The sequence below is a fragment of the Felis catus genome, chromosome C1 (genome assembly GCF_018350175.1).
Source record: "Felis catus isolate Fca126 chromosome C1, F.catus_Fca126_mat1.0, whole genome shotgun sequence".
In the NCBI taxonomy this organism is placed as follows: domain Eukaryota; kingdom Metazoa; phylum Chordata; class Mammalia; order Carnivora; family Felidae; genus Felis; species Felis catus.
This window is the reverse complement of record NC_058375.1, coordinates 86,147,922-86,163,482: the sequence shown is the minus strand read 5'-3', so window position 1 is coordinate 86,163,482 and position 15,561 is coordinate 86,147,922. Positions and strand designations below refer to the sequence as shown.

General features: G+C 36.3%; 1 protein-coding gene across 1 annotated transcript in view; it reads right to left on the bottom strand.

Annotated features, from left to right (window-relative positions):
- The window catches only part of SLC30A7 (solute carrier family 30 member 7), an 83,969-nt gene extending 68,412 nt beyond the window's left edge, over nt 1-15,557 (bottom strand). Inside the window, exons 1-3 of the mRNA XM_003990369.5 lie at nt 15,279-15,557; nt 14,956-15,057; nt 1,879-1,992 (exon numbers count right to left, since the gene is read on the bottom strand). Of these exons, the coding sequence (XP_003990418.1) occupies nt 1,879-1,992; nt 14,956-15,057; nt 15,279-15,358 (296 nt within the window). The 5' untranslated portion in view covers nt 15,359-15,557. The remainder of the gene's footprint in view (nt 1-1,878; nt 1,993-14,955; nt 15,058-15,278) is intronic.
- Between the last annotated feature and the right edge of the window lie 4 nt (nt 15,558-15,561).

The window sequence follows — 15,561 nt, the reverse complement described above, 5'->3', positions numbered from 1 at the left end:
CAAAAACTTGTTCAGTAAGATACTCTAATCAGATTTTTGATATATGATATATATGAATTACTAATTTTCCAACACAAAATTAGAACTTTACATACAATTTTTCTTTAATGATTCAAAACACACTTAAGAATCTTTTGATTGCATAATGCCATGGAAAATGTTCTCTTCTGAGCTGTTTGGATTTATTTATATACAGATCTCTTGCTCTAGTCTATAAAAACAGTATAATTAGTGTTTCTGCCTCGTTTTTATAATCTTACAAATAATTATATCACTTCAGTTATACCCCAAATCAGCAAGTTTTGTCAGAATTTCATATATCTCTCTTTTGGCACTTGTCACAATGTACAGTCATTATGGTATTTTTACTGAACCATTTTTCCATCTGACCACAAGTTCCTCCAAGGCAGAAGACATATCTTATTCATCTTTATAAGAGGGAAAGGATTAGACTCACAGTGGGCCCTCTGAAGAGAACAAGAGCATGTACAAGAAAGACAGTGTGTGCTTGCTTGTTCAAGACCAAAAGCAAAAGGTGGAAAGAAAGAGGAAAGCAGTGAGGGAACAAGAGTAAAAGAACAAGGGGAATAAGAGGCAGTGCGCGAAGAGAGTGGATATGAGCAGGCAGGAGAGAATGAGAGACGCTGCAAAGGAAAGAGAGCCTTCCAGGAGGAGGATCAGGGAGAGAAGGAAAGAGACTGGGAAAGGGAGAGAAGAAAGACTTAGGGCGGAAGAGGTTGAGAGAGAGGGAGAAGGGAATAAGGAAGACCTGAGAGATACAGCAGTCAAGGGTAAGGGAGAAAACAAAGATGTGCGGGAGAGAGAAAGAGAGGACGGAGAGGGTGGAAGGCTGAGGGATAGACAAAGACCATAAGCACAGGCACAAGGAACTGGAAAGTACAAGAGAGGAGGTTAGGGAGTTCCGGAGAGATGACAGCGAGCATGAGGATGGGGATGAGAGTGAAAGAGAAAAAAAGTAGGGAAGAGTGAAGAAAGGAGAGAATGTGAGAGAGCACTCACAAGGGAGCTAGACAAGAGTCAACAAGTAAGAGGCAAGGGGGGAGCAGGAAGGAAAGAGAAAGTGGATGGGGAGACAGAGAAAAAGGGTACTACCTCTGAGTACTGGTTACATGTAAATACAATTACACTGCAAAATACTCTATGAACTCAAAAAAGAAAACACCCAGGCAGATCACTCGAACATCAGAAACTTCATTGCTTCCCCCAATCAGAGATGGACAAAAGGCAAACCCTGCCTCGAAGGGTACGAGGCTTGGAAGTGAGACCAGATGTGCCAATATGGTCTCTTCAGCATAAAAACTCTCCAAATATTTGATTAGTTATCCAAATTCAGCAAGAGTATGAAAAGAAGTATTTTTCATAAAAGCAGAACTGCAGAGGGTAATATAAAATCAGATTAGAAAATAATGATTTTAAATAAATTAACGGCAAAGTATCTCTTTAAAAAAGAAACATGACCATTTTCATAAACTGAAATATTTTTTCTTCTTCTTAAAAAAATTAGGTTAAGAGTTGAGGAAGTCCCCTATCCAGCAAAAAATTTCACTTAAAGTTTTCTGGCAAAACCAAGATGTCCTATCTCTAAGCAAAAGAACTTCGATGCAAAAACAAAAAATATATATATACTGTAGATTGCAATTACATACTGTTCAAAAACAGCTTAAAACTAATCCACCAAGTTAGGGAAGTGCTTGTTACTCTTGGGGAGCGACATGGGAAGGAACGAGAAGGAGGCATGAGGGGGAATTCAAGAGTTCAAGTTATACAAATGTGTTCAATTTGTGAATATTCATTATGCTTAAGATTTATTTTCCGTATTTCTTATACTTCGATAAAAAAGTTTTTAAAAGGTCTTACCCATAAGAGAAAGCATCATTATCTCTCCATTTGGAAATAACAGATGCTGCCAATCCAGCCAAAATGGCAGTGCTATCGAAAAACATGTGAAAAGAGTCGGAAATCAAGCCTAAGCTGTAAAAGAACAGACATATTGGCATATTATAATAGTAACCAAATAGTAGGCATCCTTCTATAAATTCTCTAAATATCCTTCTGCTCATCAGGAACTAATCTTCTAAACAGACAATCTTGAAATATGATATACAGAAAGACATTGAGGATAAGTTTTAAACATCTCAGAAGGAAACCCTCACACCCCCTGCCCAAGAAAAAAAACCAAGCTTCTACTGAAAGAGGGGTTTCTAGAAACAAAGCTAGCTGCTACTGGATGAGCAGCAGGAATCTGCCCACTCTGATCGCTGACAAAGGTCAGCCACCACTGAAAGAGAGAAAAAAAGACCAGCCATCAATGTCAGGGGCAAGTCTGAAGCCAGCTTGTGCCCAAGATCTTACATTGATATAAAGCAAAGGTCTGCTGTTGTTGGAAGAGGAGCAAGACAATCATTCCTTCTCTTGATACAAGGCTGCGGAGAGAGGTGGGAGAAGGGACAGGAACGCTAATAATAACCACTCTGGCACTCAGGTGACAACGGACTGCCTAAAATTAAAGCTCCAGCAGGAGGACCAAATTCTCTCTCCCCACAACCAAAGCCTTGACTAGAGTACAAAACAATAGCAATCTACCACTGAGAGCTAAGCAAGAGCACAGAGACTCCCCTATGGAACAGGTGAGCGTGACTTGTTGAAAGCTGAGAGTAGAGCAAGAACACTGAGAAAACCCTCCAGGGCCCCAGACCCTACACTAAAGACAAGGTGGTAGAAGCCACTAAAAAAATTTGAAGTTGGTACCTTGTTGAAACTAACTAGCAATAACAAAAAACACAAAACCCAACTAGCCAACTATGGATCAGAGACTCAAAACCCCACACTAATGGCCTGACAAAACAACAGGGGTACACATTTCTGGGCATAGATACTATCAACCTTGGTCGCTGTTAATCTTTTAAACATAAGATCCAGCACTCAATAAATATTTATAAGACACATAATAAGATCAAGGAGCAAAAACCAACCAACCAACCAACCAAACAAACAAACAAACAAACAAAAACCACTGTCAAGAGCTAAAGCAGTCAAGAGATCAGAACCAGAAAAGGCCTAGAGACTGGACTAGGATAAGGACTTTAAAACAAATATGATTACTATGTTAAAGGATGTTGTATAAAGCTGTTGAAGATTCATGAACAAACTGAGGACTTGCACGTACATAAAACTATAAAAGAATCAAACGGAAATGACAAAAACATTTTTAAAAAATCACAATATTGAAGAGAAATAATAACATACATGGGCTTCTGAGCAGATGGGACACAGACAGAAAGAATCATGTCAAGAGAAATTATCTAAGTAAAACACAAAAAATTAAAGGAGTGGGGGAAAGAAAAAACACAGAACAGAGCATTCAAAATCTGTCACATCTATCAAAGAGACTCAAATACAAATATTTGGATTCTCAGTAACAGAGGAAAAAAATAGGGTAGAAAAAGTATTTAAAGAGAAAATGCTGGAGAGTTTTTGAAAACAAACCACATATTTAAGAAATTTAATAAACCCCAAGCAGGGGGAAAAACCTTCATACCTCACAAACTGCTCAACACCAAAGAAAAAAGAGAAAATCTTGAAAACAGTAAAAGGAAAAACAAAGATAAGATTATTAGTATATTTTTCATCAGAAACTACTCAAGGCAGAATAATGGAGCAATGTCTTTAAAGTACTGAAAAAAAAATGCCAACCGAATATTCTGTATCTAACAAAATATATTGAAAAATGAAGGCAAAATAAAGATTTTTCCAGACAACCAAAACTGACAGAATTCACTGCCAGTAGATCTGAGTTAAAAGAATCAGAAGTTCTTCAAACAGAAGTAGGATAACAGATGGAAACAGATTTGCATAAAGAAATGAAGATCACTGAAAATGATAAATATGTGAGTAAATAAAAAAGATACTTTTTCAGGGTGCCTGGGTGGCTCAGTTGGTTAAGCATCCAACTCTTGATCTCATTTCAGGTCTTGATCTCAGGGTCCTGAGTTCAAATCCTGCACTGGGCTCCACACTGGGCATGAAGCCTATTTTTTTAAAAAAAGATAATTTTTCCACTTTTAGTATCTTTAAAAGATCATTGAGAACAGAAAAAAAAAAGAAAAAAAGAAAAGAAAAATAAACAAACCAAAAGCTGGTTCTGTGAAAATATCAACAAAATTCACAACCTGTAAGTAGACTAACCAAGAAAAAAGGTAAAAGATTCAAATTACTAAAATCAGGAATGAAAAAGAAAAATTACCACTGACTTTACAGAAATAAAAAGGATCATAAGAAAATACTATGAACAATTATAGGCCAGCAAATTAGATAACATAGAGGAAACAGACAAATTCCTAGAAACAGTCTTGCAAAACTAAAAAAAAAAAAAATTCGAATATAACAAGCAGACAAATTGAATAATTGTAAAACTTCCAACAAAGAAAAGCCCACACCCAGACAGCTTCACTGGAAAATTCTACCAGACATTTAAAGAACAATAGATACCATCCCTTACAAACTCTCCCAAAACACAGACGATGAAGGAATGCTTCCCAATTCACCATGTAGATGATGAAGGAATGCTTCCCAATTGACCGTGTAAGAGCAATATTACCCTCATACCAAATGAGACAAAAGACATCACAAGAAATGGAACAGACTAATCTTTTGCAAATATACACACAAAAATCTTCAACATACACTAGCAAGTGAAATCCAAGTATATATATTTGAAAAGTACATACCACAACCAAGTGAGATTTATACCAACAATGCAAGGTTGATTTAATATATGAAAACCAATCAATCTAACACATCATATCAACAGAATAAAAGACAAAAACCACATGGTCATCTCAACAGGTGTAATAAGAGTTTGACAAAATTTAACACTCCCCTTTATATTAAAAACACTCAACAAACTTGGAATAGAGAGAACTTTCTCAACTCTTAAATGGCATCTACCAAAAACCCAGAGCACCATTAAAGGCCAAGGACTGAATGCTTTCCCCTAAGATCGGGTATAAGGATGTCTCATCTTGCTACTTCTATTTAACATTGCACTGGAGGATCTAACAAGGGCGGTTAGGCAAGAAATTAAAAAAACAAATAAAAAAATAAAAAATAAAAAGTGAAGGAGTAAAACTATCACAATTTGCAGATGACGGGGATTTTATATATACAAAATCTTAAGGACGCTACTAAAAACCTATTAGAATAGATGAATTTGGCAAGGCTGCAGGATACAAGATCAACATACAAAAATGAACTGTATTCTTAATAGTAGTGATGTAAAAAAATAAAAAAGATTTCCATTTATAATAGCATCAAAAAATAAAATACTTATGGGGCGCCTGGGTGGCTCAGTCGGTTAAGCGTCCGACTTCAGCTCAGGTCATGATCTCACGGTCCCTGAGTTAGAGCCCTGCATAGGGCTCTGGGCTGATGGCTCAGAGCCTGGAGCCTGCTTCCGATTCTGTGTCTCCCTCTCTCTCTCTCTGCCCCTCCCCCGTTCATGCTCTCTCTGTCTCAAAAATAAATAAACGTTAAAAAAAAATTTTTTTTAATAAAATACTTATGAATAAATTTTACAAAAAAGTGTTAAATTTATATTCTAAAACTATAAAATATTGTTGAAAAAAATTAAAGAAGACCTAAATAAATGGAAAGATATCTGTGTTTATGGATCAAAAGACAACATTGTTAAGATGCCAATATTTCCCTAGTTGATCTACAGAGTCAACTCAAACCTATCAAAATCCCAGTTGACTTCTTTGAAGAAACTGACAAGCTGATCTTAAAATTTACATGGAAAAGCAAGGGACCTAGAATAGCCAAAAAAATATTGAAAATGAAATCTAAAGTTGAAAGACTCATACTTCCCAATTTCAAAACTTTACTATAGAGTTACACTAATCAAATAGTATGGTGCTGGCACAAAAAAATAGAGCAACGGAATACTATTTAGAATCTAGAAATAAACCCTCACATTTATGGTCAGCTGACTTTTGACAAGGATGTCAAGACATTCCAACAGTGGAAAGAATAGTGTTTTCAACAAATGTGTTGATACAACTGGATATCCACAGGCAAAAAATGACTTTTGACATTATAAAAATTACCCAAAAATTAACTCAAAACAAAATTAACCCAAAAAATTAACCCAAAAAAGATCAAAGACCTAAACATAAAAGCTAAAATATTCACCACCTTGGATTAGGCAATAGTTTCATATATACAGAAGACATCAAAATCACATGCAATAAATGAGAAAACAGAAAATATAGACTGGATATCACTGGAATTTAAAACTTTTTTTTCTTCGAAGGACATTATTAAGAAAGTGAAAAGAAAATGCACAGGTGGGAGAAAATATTTACCAATTCTATATATGACAAGGGGTTTGTACCCAGAATATATGAAGAACTTTTTTTTTTTTTCAGATTTTATTTTTAAGTAATCTCTATACCCAACCTGGGGCTCAAACTCACAACCCCAAGATCAAGAGTCACATACTCCACCAACTGAGCCAGCCAGGCACCCCTACATGAAGAACTCTTAAAACTCTTCCAAAAGATAAGGCGCTTGGGTGGCTCAGTCAGTTAAGCAACCAACTCTTGATTTCAGCTCAGGTCATGATCTCGTGGTCTGTGAGATCTAGTCCCGCACTGTCAGCACGGAGCCTGCTTGGGATTCTTGCTCTCCCTTTCAAAAACAATAAACAAATATTTTTAAAAAACTCTTCAAGAAGATAAGTAATCCAATTTCTTAAATGAAACAAAGAATCTGAATAAACATTTCTCCAAAGAAGACACACAAATGGCCAAAAAGCACATGAAAAGATACTCAACATCATTAACAACCTTTCAGGGAAATGCAGGTCAAACAATGAGAAACAGCTTCATAACCACACTATGACAGCTAAATCAAAAAGATCAATAACAAGTGTTGGTGAGGATGTAGAAAAATCAGAATTCTCCCACACTGCTGAATTTAATTTGGCAATAAAAATAGATGAATACTAATACACGTAGAATATGGATAACCTTTGAAAACATTATGCTGGGTGCAACAAACCAGTCACACTATATGATTCCATTTACATGAAAAGGCCAGAGTAGGCAAATACAAAGAGACAGAAAGTAGATTAGCAGTTGCCTAGAATTAGGGCAAATCAGGGGATAAGGGAATTAGAGGGCGATGGCTAGGGGTGCAAGGCTTCCTTTCAGGGTAATAAAAATCTTCTAAAATTGATTGTTCTGATGGTTTTACAACTCTGTGAACATACTAAGAGCCATTCATTTGTATACCTTAAATGGATAAATTGTATGGTATATAAATTATATTTCAATAAAGCTATTTTTTAAAAAAATGATATCTAAAGCAGGAATCAGCAAGCTATGGCCCAGACTACCATCTATTTTTGTAAATAAAGTTTTATTGGAAAACAGTTACACTCATCTGTTTATATACTGTCTATGGTTGCTTCTGTGCTTTTACAGTAGAATGGAGAAGTTGTGACAGAGACCTTATGGCCCTTAAAGCTTAAAATATTTGCCATCTGCTGTTCAGATAAAGTTTGCTAACCTCTGGTACAAAGCAAAAACAGGTACTGTATTATGGGGTTTAAAACACGTAAAAAGTGAAATGTATGACAATAATGGCACATAGGACAGAAGGAAATGGAAGTGTAATATTGTAAGATAAACATATTATTATTTGTGGTTAAGTTAAAAATTCCTATTACTCATGCTAGAGCAACCACTAAAAAAAGGGGCATAGAATTCTGCACCAACACAAAACACATGTCCTGCTACCACTGGAAAAGGAGCAAGAAACTTACTCTCACCCAAGACCATCCACATGTACAGAGCAGAGTTTTGCTTTCACAGAAGGGGCAAAAATGTTGGGGGGAGAAAAAAAAACCTACTCCCAGGGCCCAGGCTCATGGCACCTGCCTAAGGGCCTGGGTTAAGTTAATGAACGCCCCTTTGCTCTCACCACGAACTTAGCACTGAGTAACAAGAAACAGCAGTCTGCAGCTTGGTGGGATCGGTGGGGGAGGGTAGCCATGCCCCATTTGAAGAGTTATCTCTGTACTGTGTTACAAAACCACCAATAAAGACATTGCTTCTGATTTTGTTTTCTCTTCTATGATAAAGAACTAATATGGTAAGTTACTTTTAAAATTTAGTTTCAGAAAATTCTCTCTCTATTCTGATAAAATGTAGTTGTGTCGTAGTAAAACCTGACAATGAGAATTTTTACCCATCGTGCCTTAACTTTATGGAATTTTATAACTAAATTTAAAAGTCAATTTCAGTAACTACATTAATTTACACTTTTAGTAGGCTTACTTTTTTCCTCTCTATACACGATTCTTCATGTTTTTATTTCTATAACTTAAAGATTCTATTATATATGTGACTTTTATCTTAAATGGCCACAAATTAGTTGTAGAAGAAGGCAGGGTATTCATTCTAAATAAATATAAATGAAAATGATACACTGATGTACACATATATTTAGTAAAACCTGCTGTGAGTCGAATTGTGTCCTCTTCTAAATTCTTAAGTTGAAGTCCTACATCTCCAGTACCTCAGCTGTGAGCTAATTTGAAAACAGGGTCACTGCAAACATAATTTATTAAGATTAGTTTAGCAAGGTGGGCCCTAATCTAATATGACTATTGTCCTTATAACAAGAGGAAATCTGGAGACAGACATGCACACAAAGAGACTACTGAGTAAAAGATAAGGCAGATAACAGATGAGGCTTCTACAAGCCAAGGAATGCCAAAGATTGCCAGCAAGCAACTTGCAACTGAAGCTAGGAGAAAGCATGGAACAGATTCTTCTATGCAGATCTCAGAAGGAACTAACACTGCCAATACCTTGATCTTAGACTTTTAGTTTCCAGAACTACAAGACAGTAACTTTCTACTGTGGTACTTTGTAACAGCAGCCCTAGCAAATTAATACACACTAGCACTATCTTCTTTACAACACATTTATTTTAAACATATTTAGTGGACACCAAACACTGCCTACATGGGAGGGAAATGGTAAACCTCTTCTGTACACCACAGCAATTAAGTTCCCTTTTCAAGAGGTTTAGATATAGCTTGGCAATTTTAATACTCATCAAAATGAGATTTTAAATTTATTTAAATTTTAAGTAAATTTAATTTTCATTAAAGATTTTTTTTTCAGAGTGCATGCATGCACATGCACGCACAAGTGGGGAAGGGGCAGAAGGAGTGGGAGAGAGAAGCTTAAAGCAGACTCCACGCTCGGCGCGGGGTCCCACGCAGGGTTTGTTCTCATAACCATGAGATCATGACCTGAGCCAAAATCAAGAGTCAGACGCCTGACTGAGCCACTCCGGCGCCCCCAAATGTTATTTCACTTTTAGTATACTATAAAATATGATTCTACCTGAAAAACCACTCCCTCTTCTAAAGTGGAATCATGTTCTCTTAAAGCATTGCAATGTTTTTTTAAACCTGGTATCATGATTTGAAAATTACTCAGCTGCAACTATATAGACAGACTCAAATGAAAGAGTCTACTTCTAGTTCTCTGTTCTATCATACATCAAAACCCTACTCATGAGGAATGTCAATTTTATTGTTCATCTTCAATATTAGCAAATGTTTCTTATTATGAATTGTCATTTAAACCGCATGGCATAAATTTCCTTGTAAATAAAGACAGCATAAGAATATTTCAGGTTATATGATTTACATACCAAATGTAACCTAATAAAGAACAATTAGTTGTTAAAAGCAGCATACCTGTTTTAGGCTCCCATCTTTAAACACTGTCAGTTTCTCTAAAATTAATTTGTAAACTTTTTTTAAGTGACTACTTTCTAAAGATATTTTAATAAGGAAAACTTCTTAGAACATAAAAGAGAAACCTGATCACTGAAACAAAATATAATAAATGTGAATAAAACATTTAGCAAAAGAAATTCTCAAAAAAGATTTTATTTAAGGTAATTGGGGCAAAAACAAACAAAAGGGAGAAAGAGAGCCCATAAATTGAGATTTCAGAGACATATCAACCAAATATGCTTGGATAGGAGTTTGGGTCCAAGTATGATTTTGTTTGCATTAGATCTTATTTGGATTCTGACTTATAAAACTAACTGTAGAAAGAATTTCTGAGACAATAAGGATCATCTGAACCCTAACTGGACATTTGATATTAATAAATTCCTAATTTTTAAAGATGAGAATGGCACTGGGTAGTATTATGGGAGGGGGGGGCTTTTCTTATTAGAGACTCATACTGAAGTAGTTAGGAAGGAAATTATATTTGGTATCTGTGTTAAAATAATCCAGTGGTGAGACAGATAACACAGAGGAAATGAAATAGACTACATGTTGATAAATGATGGGAACATGAGGTCCATTAAACTCTCTTTTCCTTATGCTTAAAATTTTCCGAAATAAAAAATTTTAAAAAGATCTGGTAACTAAGCTAACAGTATATCTATAGTGTGTTGTTAAAGATTAATTCAAAACTGAAGACAGGGAATAATCACGATAAGTTTCCATGAGATGGAAAGTATAAAAACTTAACTACCAATTTATTAGGAAGAAATTAGAATACTGTCATTTGCATAAGTTGTTAAACTAATGACAGTTATAGTAAAAAACCCACAACTCTACTACATTCCATTATATAATCCCTTACTTAAAAATATTCTTAGCAAAGGGGCACCTGGGTAGCTTAGTCAGTTAAGCATCCGACTCCGGCTTGGTCATGATCTCACAGCTCGTGAGTTTGAGCCCCACATAAGGGTCTGTGCTGACAGCTCAGAGCCTGGAGCCTGCTTTGGATTCTGTCTCCTCTCTCTGCCCCTCCCCTGCTCATGTTCTGTCTCTATTTCAAAAATAAATAATAAACATCAAAAAAAATTTTTTTTTAATTTCAGCAAAGTGGAATATTTGCCTGCATTTTTAAGGTGAATAACAAAACTATAGGAAAGCAGAAGTCATCATCATAAAGTGGTAAACAGTGTCTTTTAAGAACGGAAAAGTTGATAAAAGACAAAGATAACTATGTTTTAATTCTACAGAAAAATGTGATTAATAGAAGCATTTTCTTTACCGAGTTACTTTACAAATATATGACATATTATACAGAAGTAGGAACAACTCAATGTCCAGTATGGCCTCACACATTTCCTGAACAAATATTTACTTTGGTAATACAAAAACATTTACCTTTAGAGTTATATGAGTTCCCTCTATGTCTAAGGGGAAAATTGTTGCAACAGCTTTGGTAAAAAATATTACTGAAGTTTTCTAACAAACAGTTAAGTACAGTTAAAAGAGCATAAGAACAAAGGTAGTGGAATACTGGGAAAAAAATCACAGTATAGTAGAAAAAAAAAAATCCCTGGACGACAGGTGCTTCTAGGCTTTACTGCTACTCTGGGGGGGGGGGGGGGGGGAACAAAACCTGGGCCTCGGTTTTCTATCTATAGAAGTCAGACTAGCTTATCTCTTTCTAGTCTCATTTCCTGAGCCTACAGTATCCATATATTTCCTTTCTTTTTTTGGTAAAGAATCCTAACTTTCAGCAGAATACCTGTTTGACTGGAACAAAGATGACATTTGCAAGTAGGCATGACCAATAAGATAAAGGCTTAGCACTGAACTGTAAGTGTTCTATGTGTGTCCAGATAAATCTCCTTAAAAGACACCATATACACTTTTTACCTCTTTTTCTCTCTGTTTTGGACAATCTGCTGCTAGGGATAGTTGGAATGACAGCCATCGTGAAAATAAAAGTTTTGTGATATGTAAGAAATCATTATTTGGGGATTTTTCTGCAACTTGAAAAAGCACTTAATCCTAGATGGTACAAAACCACATACTTATACTATATTAACTCAAGATGAAGTAGTTACTCAACAATAATACCAAAAGAAAATAAAATGATAGAAAGAAAAGAATCTTAAAAGGAAAGATCACATATGGTATCCCCATCATTTTCTTAACTTCAAAGAATAAGAGAAAAGAGGAGTTGTAAGCTTTTCCTCCTCTCTAATAGGGCAGTTAGTACACTTAGTGTCGGTAGATTAATTCCATACATTCATTATTCCTTCATTCCTTCATTTAGCAAATATACATTAGCCATACTATGTGCCATGTACTAAGGTGCCTGAATAAGATAGAAAAGATCTCTACTTTAAGGAAGCTTACATTATAGCAGAAAAGTAAAAAGCAGTGGATATTTAAAGGTGGAAAAATACACAAAGAACTTAGCTATTCTTCCACCGATGACACATTCTCACCATCAAAAATATGAACCAAGTCCTTCCTTTAAATAATGAAGGCTCTAAACAAGAAGCAGAACTATTTATTTTTTGCAACTAGATCAACAACTGTTTCTATTAACCTTTATTTGTGAAGATAGCATGTTTTATTCACCTTTTAATTCTATAATGGAAAAAAATTCTTGACATTTCATGTTCATAACATCTTGAAACTTACTTTTTATAGAATGAAAATGAACACAGAAATGACTATGACAAAATAAATTTTGGTGAGACATTTATTCAAGGAACTTAAAATCTAATTGAAACTTCAGGAACAAAGATAATCCAATTATATAAGGAAATTGTTGACCAGTCAACAAAAGGGACTGAAAACTGCGATATCTAAATAAGACACAGAAATCCAGATTATGAAAAGGCCCAAGCAGTTTTTAAACCTGTCAAGGCTTCGATAGCAATGTATTTGTACTTCCAACTCACTGATAAAAATTAATATCGGTAAGTGGTGTGGACATGGATGTTAGTATAATGATGAATACCTACTAAATGATTTAGGTAAGACAGACACTAGGTCAGAGCTAGATTTCAAATGTGGAAGATATAATAACACAAAGAGAGTAAATTGTCGGAAAAGAGATCCTAAGGTTAGAAAAACAAGCCACCAAAGGGCAGAAGAAAAAGTCATGTACCACTGACGTTTTCCTTCGGTACTGGTGACTAATGGCAAACGGCTTGGAAAACAATGGTTTTAGTACAGTGATTGAACAATGCAGGCTTGTTCACTTATATGCAGTTATTTTTCAACTTGGTACAGTACCAGAAATGTATTTTCTCTTCCTTATGATTTTCTTAATAACATTTTATTTTCTCTAGCTTACTTTATTGTAAGAATACAGTACATAATACACATAATATATAAAGTACATGTTAATCAACTTTATGTTATCGCTAAGGATTATGGTGGACAGCAGGCTATTTGAAGTTAAGTTTTTGGGGAGTCAAAAGTTATACACAGATTTTTTACTGTACAGGGTTCATTTCCCTAATCCCCATGTTGTTCAAGGGTCAACTGTAATTTCTTCAATAGATCTCTACAGATCAAAAAATTTACTTTATACCTAACTTTCCACGAAAGAAGTGATGTGGGCACTTCAAATATAATTCCCCTGAACAAGACATTTCACATAGTAATTTATGCCATAAAAGGCCACAGTGAAAGATAATGTATTGTAATGTAAAGTGTACATATATAAACCAAGTTATAGCCTGAATACAATCAGTACACATGCCACAATATGGCATAATTTAAGAAGAGCAAAATATATTATAAACACTGTATATTTACAATAAAGCATGATTATTATACTATAACACAGTGTTTTTAACATGCATAATACATTGAAGAATATTAATATTACAGGATACATATATCTGTTTCTCAGAGGGTTCAAAATGGTTATTACATACACTAAGATTTTACTATGTCTCAATATTCCTTTTAAAGTAGTGACTAAATCAATAACCTTCATAATGTGCTGAGTATTTTTTATAAAATTGAGTTGACATCTGAACTGAAAAGAAGTCCACTTTTTCATATAAAAATGTAAATGTCACAAAAAATGGTGATCTTATTTAACGTCATTGTTCAATCTCGATAAAGATCAAGGACAGCAATTCTCTCTAAAAATGGACTACAGAGGAAAGAGACTAATTCTAAGTAACAGAAAATAAAGCATAAATAGCATAGGTTCTTAATCTAGGGTTCAAAATCTATTTCAAGGAACTCCATATCACTCCTGAAGTTTTACATAAAATTTTGAGGGTTGGCTTTTATCAGATTCTCAAATGAGTATGAGATTTAAAGAGGAATCTGCACACTTAGAAATGTGACGATCTTATTGTTAGCTGCACAATTTTACAAGACCTTAAGTTATTCAACAGTAAATACCTGGAAATAATAATATTTCAATTCCAGAGTTCCTGGATTTACCTCTTCCCAAAGCAGGCTCAAAAACAAAAAAGCCCAAAGATGGCACAAAAACCCATCAATTCAGGGGCTGTAAGTTTTTAGAAAACTGTACCGGATTTTCTACTGCAATCAAGACCAGAGGAAAATCATGAGACAGTTGCAGCATAAAATGAAAGAGAAGAGAATGACACATATTTCTTTGGATAGCTTCTTTATAAAGCTCTTAATAATAAATTAGGTTGAACATCTAAGATATTCCCTCTCAGATCTTAAGGGTGAAATCCAGATGCCACTCCCCCAGAAAGAAGCAAGGAACACTCCCACCCCAAAGAGGCAGGAAACAGGTTTCTTCTAATTCCAAGAAAGTGGGCAAAGCTAAGGTTTGTAGTTAGGGATGACTCTTTCCATCGGCCAAAATGAAGAAGAGACTGGTCACTCTTACTTGACGGGGCGGGGGGCGGGAGGGGGATGGGGGCGGGGACCCAAATCTTAATAACTTCTGCACGTGATGGGCCCCGGATCTTAAACGTAGCCTTGCCAGATTGCTGTGGATATGAGAAAGCAACTCAGCAGCAGAGCTGAACAGCAAAGACCTGAACCTCCTGGTGAGGAGCTACGTGGCATTAAGCAAACAGTGCTTCGTTTCCCCCACCCCCTGCTTCCGCCCAAACCCTTTTCCCTTTGGTTACCAGTTGCTCCAGATGCCGTAGAGTAGTTCAACAAAAGCGAAAGAGAGGTTCAGGCACAGGAAGAAAAACAGGTTCCGGGACGTCTTGTCCGACAGGATAGACCTGGGAGTGATAAAAGTGGAGAAGAGGCGGGAGAGTCAAAGGGGTGCCAGGACCCGGAGGCTGGGTCCCGGTTTAAAGACCCTCCCAGCCCAAACGCTCCTTTCCTCACAGCGAAGGAAGGTGTCCCTGATGCTCCCTCCCTGGATCTCGGGCCATCCTTAGGTCTGGGCCTTCTCCCCTACGTCCGGATACCCCCTTCCCGCAAAAACAGCACCCCGCACCTAAACCAGCCCGAAATCTTGCCGAACAGATTGAACTTGGGTGGTTTGTATTCATCGTCCTTGATGGACAGGGGTAACATCTTCTCTGCCCGGCGAAGGGCCGGGCCTACTCCCCTCTAGTAGTGGCTCCGTGGGTGATGGTAGTGACAGCGGCGACGCCTCAGGTGGGATTCCCCAGCGTTTGTCCCGGGCCGCGTGCCGCTTCGAGACACAGACAGACACAGACACACACCCGGGAACTCGCCGACTTCCGGCCCGGGCCGCGCAACGAGTCCTGGGACGC